The sequence below is a fragment of the Polyodon spathula genome, chromosome 2 (assembly GCF_017654505.1).
Source record: "Polyodon spathula isolate WHYD16114869_AA chromosome 2, ASM1765450v1, whole genome shotgun sequence".
Lineage (NCBI taxonomy): Eukaryota > Metazoa > Chordata > Actinopteri > Acipenseriformes > Polyodontidae > Polyodon > Polyodon spathula.
This window is the reverse complement of record NC_054535.1, coordinates 80,140,274-80,159,996: the sequence shown is the minus strand read 5'-3', so window position 1 is coordinate 80,159,996 and position 19,723 is coordinate 80,140,274. Positions and strand designations below refer to the sequence as shown.

General features: G+C 36.7%; 1 protein-coding gene across 3 annotated transcripts in view; it reads right to left on the bottom strand.

Moving 5' to 3' along the window:
• Positions 1-6,109: 6,109 nt before the first annotated feature.
• The window catches only part of fer (fer (fps/fes related) tyrosine kinase), a 105,712-nt gene continuing 92,098 nt past the window's right edge, over positions 6,110-19,723 (bottom strand). For all 3 annotated transcript variants that reach the window (XM_041231452.1, XM_041231460.1, XM_041231470.1), the window contains 3 exons: positions 9,594-9,748; positions 7,482-7,604; positions 6,110-7,074 (listed from right to left, as the gene is read on the bottom strand). In XM_041231452.1, the coding sequence (XP_041087386.1) occupies positions 6,938-7,074; positions 7,482-7,604; positions 9,594-9,748 (415 nt within the window). In that variant the 3' untranslated portion in view covers positions 6,110-6,937. The remainder of the gene's footprint in view (positions 7,075-7,481; positions 7,605-9,593; positions 9,749-19,723) is intronic.

The following is a 19,723-nucleotide window of genomic DNA, read 5'->3' as shown; positions in this document are numbered from 1 at the left end:
GTCATGCAACATACAGGAGGCTCTCTTCAATTATGTCTAATGTTAGTCTTGCCACCTTGAAAGGTCATTTATGACAAAATGATTAAACAAACAACCCAGCTGGTCTCAATTAAGCTGCAAAGTACACTGGTGCTGTGCTGGGTATTGAACGTTTTCTAGCTTCATATCTATACTCTACATTTGAATACTTAGAATGATCACAAAACACTGCATCTTAATCAAGGTCTATTTATCCATGTTAGATGACAATATTTGTTAGACCTATGTTGCTGTATTTGCACTAGTAACATTCATTGAAGAAATTACTCATTAATTATAATTGAATTTGTAGTTAAAACACCTGTTCAGCAGTCATGCTCATTTGTAATCATTTGAAACATTGAGATCATTTGTATGAGCACTGGGTAGTTATCGTCATCATTCAAGAAAAACAAATACAGCACCCCCTTTATTTCCCTGTTTTTAATTTCAACTTTTTTTTTAATACACAATTTGTTAATATTTACATTAATATCCATTTGCTTATCAACAAGGAAATGGCTGCTGAGTTGTACATTTAATCTAAATGATTACACTAGGTTAAAGAAAGTTATTTTTTTCTCACCTTACCTTCCAGATGTCTGATACTGCTTTATTTCCTTGATGAAGTGTATTCTGATGTAATTAATACCAAACAACTTAAAACTTCTTAAAGGGAATCACTTGAAAGATTCATAAGAGTATAGGAACACCCCTATAATGCATTAAAATAGAAGTGAAACTGGGTGGTATGGAATTCAAACAGTATGTTTATGAAAAAAAGATACTGGTTAATATGATTTTTATAAAATATTTGTTTACCTTAAGTTATTTTTGTATAACTGAAGAGTAAAATGCTCACAGAGGACACATCTTGCTCTACAGACAGAAACTGATTAATTTGTGCCAGATCCCAGATCTGGTACCTTTTTGTCTGACAGGCGAGAATTATACAGTTCACAAATAATGAACCTGTATACATAACATGTACAATAAAAACAGCTTTCCTGTTCTATGAATTGAATGACAAAAGTGTGCTATAACCATGGCCATAACTAGACTAGCTATGAGGAGACCAAGGTCATGTCTTCTGTTGTTTTTTTGCATAATCAATGCTGATGCTCCTGTAAAAATTCTAGTAAAGTACAGAAGACTCCTTAATTTTCTCTGTTGGTTTGCTGTGTAACATAGATTTGGAGATGGAATAGTCAGTACCTAGCCGTCATATAAACACTGCAGCTACAGCTTGAAACCTGAGTTTGCCCTTGGTAGAACGCTCGCTCTGATTATGGCCCTGATTATAATATATATATTTTAAGATGCGACATCTAAGTAAGAAAATCATTTGTTTTTTTACACCCCCCAAATGGTGAAAAGTAAAAAAAAAAAACTAGCGTTCTTAACAGTGTTGTTGCTTCTGTTCATCAGATTAGGCTGTCCGCCACTGGTGTTGTTCAAACCTAAAGATTATGTTAAAACACGGCCAAGTGAAGATTGGCATGCAGTTACCGACACCAACAATAAAACACGAAACCCTGATCCACAAACAGATGAGAGCATGAAGTATATATGGGAGCTACTGCAAACCAAGGTCAGTACATCAGGCCTATAAAAAGAAATTCTATCCCTCTTCCTCATTATAAGATCTGGTACCTTTTTGTTTACAAATTAACCTCTGGTCAGAAATAACATAAAACCATTAAATCTAGTTATCCTGGTGAATACTACCTAATGTGAATTCAAAAATGTTTACATACCAGAGGGCAGTTCTAGAATGAGTATTTGGTAATTTATAGGAGTGGAAGGCAAGTGTCTGGCATACACTTAGAAACTTTCAGGCATTGCCCCTCATTTCTGTGCCAATGACTGATGGACAGAGGTCAGCTGGTAGGATTTGCCTCATCTGCTGCCCACGGTCTCAGGTGTTCAGGCTGAATTTGTACCTGGCAAACACATGAAAGGGTGACATACAATTTAATGAGATATCTATTCATATAGGATAAGTTTATATTTAAGTTTCAGGATGCAGAACAAATTAAAGACATAGGCCATGTTGGGAACATTTAAGACAACATTAGAAATATCAGTACCTTAAAAAGATCACTATGTCTGCTTTATGGTCCAGTCAGCACATGTAATAACTGCATTAGAAGGACGGACACTCCTAGCCTGCTGTAGAAGTTTCATATTGCATTAGACCATAATCTGATAAACTCTTGATTTTTCACAAATATCATGAGGACCCTCTGCATCTGCACCTGCAGGTTTTTGTCCCCATTAGGAATTACATTTTAGCCATGTTGGTTTGATAGATGTTTCCCGTTTGCACAGAGTTCACCTCAAGGTTTTATATTGCACTGCTGCTAACAACCATACATTTAAATTGCTCATGCAATGCCAGTCACATTATTTCACATTAGCCACGAATGAGAGACAATTAGTCGAGTAAAGCGAGACAGTCTCAGGCTATAAGACTGAGTTCAGTCAATTTTTCACCTCCTTCCCAGCACAACAAATTATTGTAGCATGCTACTTGCCTACATTGTACCAGATGTCAGTTGCCAGCTAATCAAAGTTCTTGTGTTCGTAAGTTTTGTGCAATAGTATCTGTATTTTAACTGTTGGTTGGTTAGTCAAAAGTATGTTTTAGATTGGCTTGCTACCTGTTTGATGTTTTACTGAGCAGTTTGCATCTATAGCCCCTTTTACACTGACATGCTCTACTCGAGTCGGAACCTACTCAGGTCGGGAACTGGTGTCATGCGGGTCGGCTATGCGATTTTACACTGCTTTTGATAAAGCAGGGTCTATTTGGGTGACAGAAGCAAATATACAATGTGCGAATCAATGCCCCGGAAGAAGTTTGTTACAGACACTTCCATCCAAGCTTCTCTGGATTGAAGAGTTGGCCCAAATGTTGATTGGAGCAAATGTTTCTTCATCCCTGCTCATTTAAGTGAGTGAATGCCAACTTGTTTTACAAATACTAGCTGATGTATTCACATGTTCGAATTGAAAAACATGAATTATGTGACCCAGAACCATAAAAAGATATGATACTGTGACAGAGATTGAATGATTCTTGGTGTAAGATCTCCCTCCCGACCTGCGAGGGCGCTGTGTAAAGGGAACAGAGTACCCCGGACTGGATGGTCCGACAATACGGTACACTAAATCATCGACCCGGAAGGGAAACTATGTGGCATCCGTGGATTGGAGGAGGGGGTGCACTCGTTAACCAAGGGGTCATGGTTGACGGTGTTTAAGGGGTCGCAGTAATGTGCTCTGTTCCTTTGTGAATGGTTAAAATTGCATGACCAAAATGAGAACCTGTGTTGTGAAAACGTGAGAGTTTTGTTTGTTTTGTTTGTCATTAATAATACTGTTTGTTGTTATTTAGATGGCTAACACGATCCGGAGCTGTCGCCAAAGCCCAAAGATACATAATATTATATAAATTAAAAAAAAAAAAAAGTACTTATATTGTTCATTTATTGCGTGCATGTGTAAAAACCTTTTTTTTCTTAGCACAAAATGCAATACTAAATAATCAAATACAGACACATAGAAAGACTATAAATGTGTTTTTATTGCAAGAATACAGTATAAACATGAACCTTAAAAAGACATGTTAACTGTGATTGGTCCATTACAGCCGTCATTACAGAGCAAACACAAACAACATACAATTACACTCAGAATATGGTAGCTTGGGGTTTTATGTGTAAAATCACTATCTTTAAAATATCAGAACAAATAAATAATAATAAAATGAATTACGTTAAACAATTTACAAGTAATGGACAATTCTACCTAAAGTATTTAGGGGCAAAGCACTAAAAGGCTCACACTATTTTCCTTGTACATGCCATAAGGGAGTGGGGAGGTCCATGTTTCCAGTGTTACAAATAAGTTGAGTCAAAATGTGCTCAAAACCTACTATCTGGTACAGACACGCATAACAGATCGAAGCTTCAATAAAGCCATAAACTATAGGCTACTCCTCGGGGCACAAAAGCATTATGTGCTTAAATTGTTTTTGGCAAGGAATCATCCTTCTCGCCTCCATTTTACTGGAGTGATAATAATGCATGTAGCTTTTTTTCCCCCCTCAATTCTGTTTTCTTACAGATGTTTTTTTTTTTTTTAATTATTATTATTTGAACACTTTCAAAATACTGATAAAAATAATGATTTTTTAAATGCAGATACCTATCTTTAAAGTCATCATGTCCACAGAATAAACATCTTAAAAAGCACCAGGCATGGATACATCCATCTAATGTTATTTCATTAATACAAATGAGGGCTGGAAAAGACATCACTCTTCACAAATTACGTGCCAGTGAGAAATAAACAAACAACTACGAACCAGCTAAACTTCTATTTAAACAAATAAAATGAACACCAAGCTCAGTAAAATAATTGGCTAATGTTACGTGATGATTTTTTCTTTTTTTTACTGGTCAGGTTGGACGATTTAAGTCAACGCTTTTTAAGCATATCGCGATATCGGGCTCTGGTACGATATGTATCACAATACACGTGGTTGTCCTGATTGGCTACCTCTATGATGCGTAATAAGATCAAATGGTAATTTAATGACAGACTATTTAGTTAAAAGATACAGATTAAATGCAGTAGGGAGAGTATGCATCCATAACAACTATAAAACACACCTATTCTTCATTCAATTTGGTCTTGGATCACGATACAAATGATACATACTTCTATTACGATACGATATATCATGTAAAGAGAGTATCATGATGCATCGATACACAATGAATCATTATACCCCTACACTAGGCTATATCAAAATCATGATTTTAGTTCAATAAATCAGCAGGAGCATATTAATCACTTGTGTGTTCATTTCTTGGTTTTTTTGCTTTCTTTTTTTCTTAGGGGTAGGGTTAACTGATAGTTGACTTAAACTACAATTCACCAAAATAATGTACTTTAGGATTATATATAGTTCTATAAAACACAGATTGGCTCCTACTGATTTTCTACAACTGCAGCTCCGCAACATATACGAATCAGGACATTTCATGTGCACAGAATTCCCTTTGAAATGTATTAATATAACTATATCTCAATGCCTTTAAAAAAAAATTAATGACCTAGTGTGCAAAACAAAAAGTAAAATATCACTCATCTAATGTTATTTACACAACTAAATGTACAAAATACTAAAACCAAAAAACACCAACATGCTGCACAATATGTTGAGAATACATGCAGTGCAGCATTGAAGGACTTTAAGATGATGTTTTATTGTTCTTAACGTCACCTTGTGTGGGGTGAATGACCCAGGCCAGTCCTGTCCTGTCAGGCATGTTAATGCTAAACAAAGTCACAGACACTTCTCAGTCTCAACATCACTTAAAGTTTTTGATTGTAAAGGTTTCAACTTTGTTTTCTAGGAAGTGTTGAAAAACAGTACATGTTTTAAACAATGTATTTACATATTTGGAAATATCTCCTAGCCCAGCTATCCACATCCAGATATTGCAGGTAACTGGCTCAAAGGTACTTGCAACGTGTTATATAAAAACAAACTCTTTGACATGAACATACAGCAGCAGCTTTGGTCCCTGACATCAATTTATTTCTAAAACTGCTTTCTACTTTTTGAAGTGGTTGGATTTTAATAAAAAGGCAAAAACAAAAAAGGTTAAAATGTTGCACGGCCAAATGCCTTGAAACAGCTATTGCTAACTATGTTTAACAGCTTGCTTATAAAATAACAGCATAATGTTAATAATTATATAACACAGTGTTATTGCTTATCCTTTTTATATCTAAAATGCACAAGGCTAATGTATTCCACGAGTTTAATTATATTTAAACTGTACGACAGACCATTGCTGTGAATGCCAATGCCAATGGTATTCAATAGAACAGCTCTCCGTAAACACACGCCTTACATCAAATGCCTTGCATCAACACTTAAAAAAAGTGGAAACATCTTCTATTGTTTCTATAATACTGCTGAAATGTGTGTTGGATGTTTGGTGTTATGGTAAAGAAGAACTAAAGCATGACACAGACTATATACGGTAATGTAAAAACCAAAAAAAACGTCTGCCTGTCAAGTGAGTTTTTATTTTGTAGAAAACATATGAACATGTATTTCAAAACCTAAAAATGCACCTTGTAAAATACCACGTTTTAAAAAATAAAGTATTAAAAAAAATGTGTTTCACATACTGTACAGGTAGTTCATTTGTATGACATGATGTGCAGATGCTGGGCTTTGGTAAATACTGGTGATAATATACATAAAAAAACAGATTCAGCAAACACTTGATAATTACAGTAACAAAAAGCTAGTTAATCACAGTTACAGACAACAGGATATATTTTGTGCCCTTGCATGAGGGTGTATTTCCTGGCATTGGTTTTGTGATCAAGAAATTACCTAGCCTGTCAAAGGTGCTAACTAGGATTGAATTCCAGAATGACTTGCTTATTGTAAACTTTGGGAAAACAACTCTAAGCAGGGAAATAACTGCATTACCATTTCCCATAAACATCTGGGCCGACGTTATCAATAAATTAGACAATAAAATAACATGCATCAAGGGCTTACCTCAGTTTTAATTCCCCATGCATGAAATACACCCCACTAAAACAGAACACAAATGGCACCTCTGACTTTAGGGATGGCAGAATATTTGGCAGCTGTGTTTAGGCTGTTTTTTTTTTTTTTTTTTTTCCTTTTTATGCCCTCAAATAGTTATAGGCAAACTATGACACTAGCAACTGGATACTAACATTATTACAAATTATTTTAAACCTGTTAATGCAGTATAGCATGATGAGGCAAAAAATCAGTGTTTATTCTGTTTGCCAAGATATAGATTTATATATAAGATAAGAAGTATATATGTTCCTGCCTCTATCTATAGTGTTATTTCTTTTTTAATGATGCAAGTTCCTTTTGTATGTCAACAAACTTGGGACGGTTTTCAGGCTTGTATTCCCAGCATTTCTGCATTGTTTTGTAGACCTCCTCTGGACACTTCTGTGGACAAGTCATTCTGTAACCTAAACAGAAAAGAAAGAAAACTTCAGGATTGTTGAAACATTTGAAATAGAAAAGTTATATAATATGGTTTTGTTTTTATAAAAAACAGCCAAGATCCTGTCCCATAGTTGACTGACCTCTGTTTGATTTCCCTCCTTGCTAAAGTGTTCCAGTTTCAACAAAGAGTATAAACAATCTGTCAGTTGCAAACACATCCTCCATTGCAGCAGCAGCACGCCAGAGGCTATTGCTGTAATCTCATATCTAAGTATCAGGTCTGTTTTGAGAACTTTGGTAACATTCTGCAGAGGGCTGGTGAATCTGACTATTTCCCACAATATGTGGCAAACAAACAAACAAACCTGGTATGAACATCTCAAAGAAAGAGAAAGGACATAAAAATCAGGCCCAGACAAGTACACAGTACCTTTTTCAACTTGCTCCCTGGCTTGCTGGTTTGTCATTCCGGGGTAGGGACAAACTCCTAAACTGAACGTCTCCCAGAGAAGAATGCCATAACTCCACACGTCACTTTCTGAACTGTATCTCCCTAAGAGACAAAAAACTAAATAAACAAGGGAACTGCACAGATTCAGAGTTGTATCTTATGAAGGGCACATAAAAAGTACTGTCAACATGGCCTAACTGTGAATGAAACAAATTTGTGAATTATTGACTTCTGAAATATTGAGGGAGCACTGTATTAAAATGCTCTAGATCACTTTCTATATCATAGGTATTTACATTTTGAAACAGGCACAATCCTACAGGATACTGCATTTCTGCGGGGCGATTGAAAAATTATGCACTGCCTTATAAACTTAAACTTAAATTATAAACTGTTATCTTTGAAAAGTTGCCCTGCTTTAAGGAAACAGGCATGCTGGCAGGGGATAAATTTAAACACCACCCAAGTCCTTTTGCGTGGCAAACTGTGAATGAAAGCAGGCTCCAACAGCTGTGTTCAGTTAGTTTTTGGGATAATAAAAGATCATCACTGACAGTGTTCTAACAGAAAGTTTTGTGACATTAACTGCAGGAAGCAATGAAAGGCATTGCTTTTTTATTATGTAGCTTCTACAATTCTCCCATTCTTAAACGGCCTTGGTTGTCTGCAGACCTTAAAACAACTTAGCTTTTTATAACAAAAGAAACTAAAGGCTTTTCAAAAATAGCTTTATTTTTCTTCCACTGGTTTGTCTTAGGGAAAAAAAAAACACTCTCAACACAGTAGAAACCCCCCAGGTGCTTCAATGTTATTTGCTCGTTGTTCGTGTCTAGATCTCGGATAATCTTCTTCACTATTGCTTTAGCAAGACACATACAAAAAAGAGGAATGAAAGGGTAAGGGTTACAACTGAATGAGCTTAAATGAGTGATATCTTACACTTTCTTACCTCTCATTCACTGTAGTATCACTGCCCTCCCCAATTCTTATTCTGAAGATTGTTAAACTAAATCCATATTATAGTGATTCCCCATTTATTTCCGTATAAGAAAATAAATCCTATGGACGCAACAGCAACTGTCATGTGCCTTCTTACTCTGAGTTTACGTATTTATTTAAATGGTACAATATATTTTGTTTTAAATTGTTTTGAATAACTGTGTATGTCTGGTATTTCCAGTTAGCTGTACATGAAGATGTCATAGATGAATTTTGTTAATATCTGCTAGAACATTTATTGCCTCACAGTAAAAAGTAGGTTACACTAATCTATTTGACATACTCCCAAAAGAGGTTTCTGGAATGCTACTGCCTGCAGCTCCTAAAAAGAGCCTGCTATACCAGCGCCTCCGCTAGGCACGACATTTCATTTCATTTTTTTGGCACAGTTCACATACAACAAAGCAGGTGTTGTGAGGAGGATTTTCAGGATTACATTTCCATTGTGATGCAAAGCACACTTGTGTTGTCTTTTAGGCTGCCTGAGCCTACTGCAGTTTAAAAAAAAAAAAAAAAAAAAACTTGAGCCTGAGAAATAAAATAGGTCTTTGAAAAGATAGTGGATAAAAGTGTTATTTCATACTCCTATTCTATATGATCCCTGTGACAGGGCCAAAGCTGCTGCTGTGAACGGTGTGGAAGGGGGAAGGTTGGCAGGGATGGGGTTAAATCTGTCCCAGCCAACAATCACTGGTCTGGTCATTCTCCAATTAGGTAATTGAGTGCTAATTGGAGAAAGGCCACCTGTATTAAAGGAGGAGAAATCCTTTGTGTTATGGCGGGAGTTTGGCGAGTGTAAGGCTACTCCCCAGCCTCAGGGTACATGTTTGTTTGGTGTTTGTTCTGGTGTTTTGTTTAAACCTTTTATTTTGGCCCTTGAGCCCTTTTCTTTCATTTGTGTGTAATACACGCATACACGCTTAAAGTGCAGCTCCTTATTTTCGAGTCTCTCATTCCTGGCTCTGCCCTGCTACCATCGCAAAACATAACATTCCAGCAACAAACAAATACACACTCAAGAAAGGGTAAAGCTATTGTTTGAATAACCTGTAACAAACAGCTCTTTCAAATGAAACGAAGACCTTCCTTTACCGTAATTTAGGGCCTCTGGAGCCGTCCATTTGATGGGAATCTGTTTCAAGCCGGATGATGAATAAATCCCATCATCCTCTTGCCGAGACATTCCAAAGTCGCTGATCTTCAGCAAGTTATTTTCGCCAACCAGGCAGTTCCTTGCAGCAAGATCCCTGTGTGTGATTGAAGCATAAAAAGAACAATCAGCAAACAACCAAGAACTACTTGAATGGTCTCTCAATTTGTTTTCATATGTGTGCGATTTCTTTTTTTAAATGTTGATCAGGTTTTTAAAGTGCCTGAGACATAAAAACTGAATTCTGTCTGGGTCATCAGAGTGCAATTATTCCCTGATAACATTGCGGTTTTCGTGTGCTGTCATGCAGGTAAAGCAATGAAATTCTGCATCTCGCTAATATACTGTATAATGGGAAATTTTTGGCTGGTATTAAATTTGGTATTTGCTTTCAATTTAAAAAAAACAAAAAAACATTCAAATTCTTATTTACTTAATGAAATCTGTCTTTAAAACAGTATCTCATTTACAAAAACTTGTTACAGCATCTACAATGTCACTGCAGCAACTTGGATAAGAACAAAGGCGGCCTTCTAAAAATGAGTTACAGCATTATTGTTGTATAGTCCTTAATTTTAAGATACTAGTAATTGGAAAGGATTAGTAGCTGCAGTACACTTTAACAATAGGCATTTACTAACTCAGTTTTAAAACGTAGCTCTGGTTCACTAACATAAGAGGAATGATCGCAATAGCATGTAGTAATTGTAGGACAGCCATTGCCACATGTGAAAACTTTAACAATAAAGCCAAAACAAAAATGCTTTAAATTTCAAAGTTAATAGACTACACTGGCAAAAGCAACTCATTTTCATATGATGCACAACTAATTTATTTTAACATATTGCTTAGGGGCGTTGCGATACCTGCACGGTGGGTGTCTTAATAGTATCTACAACGAATCGACAATAACAATCCAAAGCAAATTTGCTTTTGTTACAGACTTTCTAACTAGTCTGGAATAAACTATTTTTGCTGTTACAGTACTTAAATAAACCCTTGCAAAAAAAAATAACACAAAACTGCTTAACATAAAAAAGAACAGTCGTAGAGGTACCACATCAGCAGGAGCAGTTTACACTGCCTCTGAGTTCCTGATCGCATCATAAATTCCATTCATATTCACTTTGACATCCAACACATTATTTCCCTTGCCCAGCGCTTCTTTAACATGTGCTGCATACCAGTGTGTCAGAAGCCAGGATCACTCATTGTATGCCACACCCTGATTGGTGGAGGAATTATTGGTGAGTCAATCAAAACCGCCAATAAAACCAAATTAAATTCCCAGCCAAAATTTCCTGTCATTTTCTTTTTTAATATAATACCCAGTCTAAAGACAAAATGAACAGCCAGTCACTAAGAGCTTTAAATAAATGAAAGTCAGGAGTTGGGAAAATCAAAACCAATACCAGTATTAACCAAAACATAAATCAACTGTAATAATGCAGTTCAACTAAGTATACAGAGATGCAATCAGTAGGACTACCAGCAAATAAAGTTTATACAAAGCAGCGCTGTCTAGAAGAGCTGACAGGCAGTATTGTTGTTTAGGGAGTACCAGGTTTATTTCAAGAGTAAGCTGGATAAATTCCATACAAGACAGTAAACCACATCCATGTGAAGTTCAGATCTACTCAAGTGCAAATAATAATTATCCTATACATTTATTCTCTTAAATGCTATATAAATAAGACAGTTGACTGAAAACAAAAACTGAGAATAAACAGTTATTGGTTGTGAAAGATATGACTGATGGCACATGAACAATTGGCAAAGAGATATGCCCGACATGAACATGATAACCAACAGATACATAATACATTCACATTACAATTGACCCATGGCCTTATCCATTGGAGCTCGATAGCCGCCCCTATGCTTGCCGAGCTGAGATGAATGCAATACAGTGATTAAGAATGGCTCAGTCAGAGGGCAGGACAAGTGGCACCTTCCCCTTAGACAAGGTATGCTGCAGGGTGGGGGCAGGGAGGAGGAGGACCAAACAAAGAAACGACAAGGGTTTGTAGACAGAGAGACCTATTTAACTGGTCAAACTGGTAACATACGAGATTGATGGGTGGAGTATCCTTTCGGAAAAACAAGTTTCCAATTATTTATTTTTTTTAACAGTGCTAAATCTTGTACTCATCTGACATTTTACACGGTAATTTTGTATTCCGTGTAGATTTAGTCGATTAGTTTTGAGTCTATTGCTTGAAACACAAAAGTTTCACCACATAATTCTCACTCTCTATGTATCACTTCAGCCATTCCCTGTACCTGTCTTATATTAAGAAAGCTTGTGCTTATATGGTTGTATGCTTGGTTATGCAGGAGCAAATGTGGCACTTACATAGATCCCAAATCTGCAAGAGAATTGAAGCTCAATAGTTAGATGTGCACTGTACTGTTGAAAACCTATTAAACTTGCCACAAAAGGCAGATTGACATTCATATAAATATGCTACATTGTTCCTTGTTATATTTTATTTGTAGTAAAATGAATTTCCATTTAATTTTTCTTTTTTACTTTGTTTTTCAGAAAAACAATGGTGGTATTTTTTTTTTTTTTTTTTTAATATAAATAATGCATTCTACCTTCCTTCTGATAAACCTTCTTTATCAAACCAGCTGTAATAACCCATTCCCTAACCCCAATACATTTTACTGCACCTCACATTTTGCGTTGGAATAAATAAAACATGACTAAATATAGTATACAGACCTCTTTTATAATAATTCCCTTTATCTGAAATGAACGGCACAAATTCAATTTATTTTCTGTCCTTACAAATGATTCTCCAGTAGCACGGAATACTTTGCTTATCTTTGCCTATTTTTTATATTTCTGCATTTCAGCAGATAAGACTGTAGTTTCTGGATTATTACTTTAGTGCTCCCATACTTTTATTCAAGGTTAGTTTGCCCTTACACATTTATGTACCATTATAGAAAAATAGTACATCTCTGAAGCTTTGCTTTGCTTAAATGGACACCTGGAGTCCATGTACTGTATAACTGTCCCTACTTTCTCCCATCTCTCTAACTTAGCTAGTAGGTATTTTTACAAACCTTTCTGTAAGGGGGTGTTTAAATCTGAAAGATTGCTTCCTAAAAAATGTTTCTACTGTTGCAAATACATTCCATACAGATCAGCCCAGAAACTGTTTACTGCCCTCGCTTCAATAAGGTCTGAATACTAAATCTAGTCTGAATAACTACTTTTACACATTTTTTTTCTTTAAATCAACCAATAAAGTAAAATAAAAAGCAACTTAATATCAATGCTACTTTTTCAGAATCACATGACTCTCGTATAAAAAGCTACAGTTTCATGCCCAAGAGGTACAAGCAAAATATAGACAGTTTTCTTTATGTGACAACAATAAAATACACTGCTTATGACGGTTTTAGCAAATGAGAATACAAATGATAACTTCCAAGCCCAAACATGTACAAATTATGTCAATCAGACATGTGCATTCAAGGATACTGATAATAAATAAATACATAATTTAACGGTAGTCCTTGATTTACTGTAACCAAGGACAGATTTGCACTTGGCCAATACAAACACTCGCCTGTGGCAATAAGCTAGCAATGTGTGAAATGTACCTGTATGTAATAAATCAGTGAGTTCAAATATTAATCTCTTGAATGTCGTAAATTGATGATTTCTCAAGCTGTTCATGATACACGGCATTTGTCATACAGGGCACGACCATAACTTCAAATGAAGCCACGTGAGTGGTAAAATATATTTTCATTTTTTCTCAGGTGAAGCACTTCAACCTCACAAGAACTCTGGTGTAAGCTCCTAAATCCTACTAAAACTACAGTACATCTAGTCCATGTTAAGTAATCCTCTGCTAAAAAAAGGATTTAAAATGACTGCTGTGGAACATCATATTTCAAAAGGTAAAAGTCAAACATTTTCCAGAGTATTCAGAAATAATGCAACCCTCTTAAATGTTTGGCTTACCATAAAGCATGCAACTACAATATTGAATCTTCTTGCCTTCTGTAATCTGGTCAGATAATGATGTGAAGTTGTGTAGCACATCAACAGGAAATGAAGCAAAATATGAATAAATAAAAACTGAATCAATCAGAAGATGAATCTGTTTAGTTCAGAAGGGGCTTTCATTTTTCAGAAGTTTCTTAGATACAGTGGCTTGTGAAAGTATTGACCCCCCTTGGCATTTTTCCTATTTTGTTGCCTTACAACCTGGAATTAAAATGGAATTTTTGGGGGTTTGTATTATTTGATTTACACAACATGCCTACCACTTTGAAGATGCAAAATATTTTTTTATTGTGAAACAAACAAGAAATAAGACAAAAAAACTGAAAAGCGTAAGTAAGTATTCACCCCCCCAAAGTCAATACTTTGTAGAGCCACCTTTTGCAGCAATTACAGCTGCAAGTCTCTTGGGGTATGTATCTATAAGCCTGGCACATCTAGCCACTGGGATTTTTGCCCATTCTTCAAGGCAAAACTGCTCCAGCTTCTTCAAGTTGGATGGGTTCCGCTGGTGTACAGCAATCTTTAAGTCATACCACAGATTCTCACTTGGATTGAGGTCTGGGCTTTGACTAGGCCATTCCAAGACATTTAAATGTTTCCCCTTAACCACTCAAGTGCTGCTTTAGCAGTATGCTTAGGGTCATTGTCCTGCTGGAAGGTGAACCTCCATCCCATTCTCAAATCTCTGGAAGACTGACACAAGCTTCCCTCAAGAATTTCCCTGTATTTAGCACCATCCATCATTCCTTCAATTCTGACCAGTTTCCCAGTCCCTGCCGATGAAAAACACCCCCACAGCATGACGCTGCCACAACCGTGCTTCACTGTGGGGATGGTGTTCTCGGGGTGATGAGAGGTGTTGGGTTTGCGCCAGACATAGCGTTTTCCTTGGTGGCCAAAAAGCTCAATTTTAGTCTCATCTGACCAGAGTGCCTTCTTCCATATGTTTGGGGAGTCTCCCACATGCCTTTTGGCGAACACCAAATGTGTTTGCTTATTTTTTTCTTTAAGCAATGGCTTTTTTCTGGCCACTCTTCCGTAAAGCCCAGCTCTGTGGAGTGTATGGCTTAAAGTGGTTCTATGGACAGATACTCCAATCTCCGCTGTGAAGCTTTGCAGCTCTTTCAGGGTTATCTTTGGTCTCTTTTTTGCCTCTCTGATTAATGCCCTCCTTGCCTGGTCTGTGAGTTTTGGTGGGCGGCCCTCTCTTGCCAGGTTTATTGTGGTGTCATATTCTTTCCATTTTTTAATAATGGCTTTAATGGTGCTCTGTGGGATGTTCAAAGTTTCGGATATTTTTTTATAACCCAACCCTGATCTGTGCTTCTCCACAACTTTGTCCCTGACCTGTCTGGAGAGCTCCTTGGTCTTCATGGTGCCGCTTGCTTGGTGATGTCCCTTGCTTAGTGGTGTTGCAGACTCTGGGGCCTTTCAGAACAGGTGTATATATACTGAGATCATGTGACAGATCATGTGACACTTAGATTGCACACAGGTGGATTTTATTTAACTAATTATGTAACTTCTGAAGGTCAATGGTTGCACCAGATCTTATTTAGAGGCTTAATAGCAAAGGGGGTGAATACATATGCACGCACCACTTTTCCGTTATTTATTTTTTAGAATTTCTTTAAACAAGTTATTTTTTTCATTTCACTTCACCAATTTGGACTATTTTGTGTATGTCCATTACATGAAATCCAAATAAAAATCCATTTTAATTCCAGGTTGTAAGGCAACAAAATAGGAAAAATGCCAAGGGGGGTCAATACTTTCGCAAGCCACTGTACATGCTGACTGTTCTTGGTCAGATTTGACAATGAATTCAAAACTCTTTTCTGAACAGTTGACTTCCTGATGGAGCTTTAACCAGCTGGCACTCCAACACATGTATTAAATATAGAATCCCCCAGGATGACTTACTTTTAAGCAGAAGTAGATTAGTTATCTTTTTGCACAGGAGGAAAACCAATTCCAGAATGTTTTTCCAATATTACAACAGCAAGAGAACATTCAAAGAGGAGGTTAAATGTCTAAGAGATACAAATGGCAAAATCATAGATGAAGAAAAAACATGCCCCACATGTCATCCAGTTCCTATCCAGTTTTAAATAACTTCAGCATAACCAAGGCAGAAGTGTTAAAGGGACTAGGAGCTCTTAAAATATACAAAGCCCCTGGGCTGGATGAGATCCTCCCAATAGTACTCAAAGAAATGAAAGAAGTTATTTACAAACCGCTAACCAAGATCATGCAACAGTCTCTTGACACAGAGGTTGTACCGACAGACCAGAAAATTGCAAACGTAATACTGATCCACAAAAAGGGAAACAAAACTGAACCAGGTAACTACAGACCAATAAGCCTGACTTCTATTATATGCAAACTTATAGATACTATAATAAGATCCAAAATGGAAAATTACCTATATGGTAACAGTATCCTGGGAGACAGTCAACATGGTTTTAGGAAAGGGAGATAGTGTCTAACTAACCTGCTTGATTTTTTTGAGGATGCAACATCGATAATGGATAATTGCAAAGCATATGACATGGTTTATTTAGATTTCCAGAAAGCTTTTGACAAATTTCCGCATAAAAGATTAATTCTCAAACTGAACGCAGTTGGGATTCAAGGAAACACATGTATATGGATTAGGGAGTGGTTAACATGTAGAAAACAGAAAGTACTGATTAGAGGAGAAACCTCAGAATGGAGTGTGGTAACCAGTGGAGTACCACAGGGATCAGTATTATGTCCTCTGCTATTCCTAATCTACAATAATGATTTAGATTCTGGTATAGTAAGCAAACTTGTTAAATTCACAAATGACACAAAAATAGGAGTGGCAACACTGTTGCAGCAGCAAAGGTCATTCAAAATGATCTAGACAAGATTCAGAACTGTGCAGACACATGGCAAATGGCATTTAATAGAGAAATGTGTAAGGAAATAAAAATGTGCATTATAAATATCATATGGGAGATATTGAAATTGGAGAAAGAATCTATGAAAAAGACCTAGGAGTTTTTGTTGACTCAGAAATGTCTTCATCTAGACAATGTGGGGAAGCTATAAAAAAGGCCAACAAGATGCTCGGATACATTGTGAAAAGTGTTGAATTTAAATCAAGGGAAGCAATGTTAAAACTGTACAATGCATTAGTAAGACCTCATCTTGAATATTGTGTTCAGTTCTGGTCGCCTCGCTACAAAAAGGATATTGCTGCTCTAGAAAGAGTGCAAAGAAGAGCGACCAGAATTATTCCGGGCTTAAAAGGAATGTCATATGCAGACAGGCTACAAGAATTGAATCTATTCAGTCTTGAACAAAGAAGACTACGCGGCAACCTAATTCAAGCATTCAAAATTCTAAAAAGTATTGACGATGTCGACCTGAAAAATGAAACAAAAGACCAGGGGTCACAAATGGAGATTAGACAAAGGGGCATTCAGAACAGAAAATAGGAGGCACTTTTTTACACAGAGAAAATCGGGAGGGTCTGGAACCAACTCCTCAGTAAAGTTGTTGAAGTTTCAGTTTCATCCAAAACAGTCCGCTGAGAACTCCACAGAGCGAGATACCATAGTTGGGTTGCAGTGCACAAACTGCTTATCACAGCTGGCAATGCACATTTGCGAGTCCAGTGGTGCAAAGAGCACAGGCAATGGCCTACCGAGCAGTGGAGAAACGTGATATGGTCAGAGGAATCATCCTTCACCATGTTCTTGATAAATGGACAAGTGCACGTGTGGCACCAACCTAAATAATTGTACAACCCTGAGTGCTTGGTTCCAACAGTGAAGGGTTCTGGTGGTTCTGTAATGTTGTGGGGCGCATTTTCTTGGCATGGTTTGCGTGCACTCATTCCCTTAGAAGGCAAGGTCAATGCTAATCACTACTTAACGGTACTGAGTGATCATCTTCACCCCATGTTGCAGCATTTCTTTCCTGCCGGGGGGAGGGGGGGGTGTCTTTCAGGATGACAATGCCCCCATCCACAGAGCATGTGTGGTCACCCAATGGTTTGATGAGCATGTCACTGATGTTATCCATATGTCATGGCCTTCTCAGTCACCAGATCTGAACCCAATCGAGCATCTATGGGATATTTTGGAACGACGCCTGTGACAGCGTTTTCCACCTCCATCAACCAGACGTGAGTTGACTGACTTTCTCGTGGAAGAATGGTGCCGCATCACTCCTGCAGAATTCCAGAGACTGGTAGACTCTATGCCATGGCGCATACAGGCCGCATTGTGGTGGCTCAATGCCCTATTAAGTAACTTTACATTGGTGTTTCCATTTTTTTTGTCTACTACCTGTACTTGGCAAATTCTAGATGGCTTGTTTTATACATTTTATTTAAAATTGGTTTGCAGCAAGGTCTATACACACACAACTCTTCTGTGTTCAGGTTGCCTTTGGGCAGTTTTTTTGTGCACTGTATTGCTTGATGCTTCTCATGGCTGTTGAGCTTGGATTTTTTTTTTTTTTTTTTTTTTTTTGCTGTTCGGACGATTCTCCTACCTGCTGTATCCATCATTTTCTTGAGAAGTCTTTCTTCTTTCAAGTGTTTCTGTTGAATTTGTTCTGCGGTACTTTTTGATTATTTTCTGATTGTGGATTTTGGAAGTCTATATTCCTTTGACACTGTTCTATAGCCATTTCCTTTGTTGCAGTTTGCTATGAGTGCTTTTCTCAAACATGAATCCAACTTCTTTGTCTCAACCGTGTGGTAGATGACTTAGACTTTGATTAGCACGCTCCTCTACGGCTTGGGACGCATAACTCCAGTCGCGGTCATCTACCACACGGTACAGCCCGCATAGACATTGAACCTCTTTCCAATTATATTGATTCTTTCTTGAGACCCCATTTTATCGAATTACCTTCATATCTAGGGATACGGGTGACTTTATTGGTCAGTTATCCAATGTAAGATGACCAATGAAAATGTTATTCTAGCCACACTTGATGTTGTAAGTCTATATACCAATATTCCACATGTTGAGGCCCTCAATACTCTTAAGTTCTTGTTAGGAGAAGTGGCATCCATACACCAACTGCATTTCTACTTGAGATGGCACATATGGTTCTCACTAAAAATGACTTTCTCTTCGAGAAAGATTTTTATCTACACCTGACTATGCCAAACTCTTTATGGGATTTCTTGAATACAGTAATATATATATATATAGACTATATTATATATTATATAGATATATATATATATAATATATATATATATATATATTATAGGATAATATATATATATATATGGACATAATCCTTTCATAAATAACATAATCATGTGGTACCATACCACTGTATGTCTTGATAATGGATCACTATATACCACCTTGTAAACTAAACCGACTGAAAAAAACTGTATTCTACATGCGTCTAGATTTCACTTTGTACCACTCAAAAGGGAACACCCTTATAGTCAATTTTTGCAACTTAAACAAATGTTTTTTAAATCTGAAGATTTTAACACTGAAGCTGGCAAAATGTATGACCAATTTCTACCTAGGAATTACCCAAGGGTTTGGCTAGATAAAGCTCTCTTCAAAGTTCAAAACATAGATATAAATCCTCATGTGAATAAGAACAAAGAATTCTCTTCCATTTCTCACAGTCATGAGATTAAAAACATTATTAAACAACACTGGCATATCTTGTTGATACTATTGCTAGCAAAATATTTCAATCTATGCCCATTTTTACACACTACAGAGGTAGAAATATGCAGGACATTCTTATTAAAGCCGATTCTTTTAAAGATACAGCTAAAAATTTACTGAGGTACAGTCATAAATGAATTCTTTCCATGTCGGATATGTGCAGCTTGTGACAATGCTATTAAAACGAAAACCTTTACAAGTCATGTAACTAAAAAAAAGAACACAAGATTTCACAAGTTATTACCTGCACATTTTATTTTGTATTTTATTTAATTTCCTGCCCTTGTAACTTACAATATGTTAATAGTATTTACATTTTTAAATAGGTAAAGTAGGTAGGTACACATGAATTGAA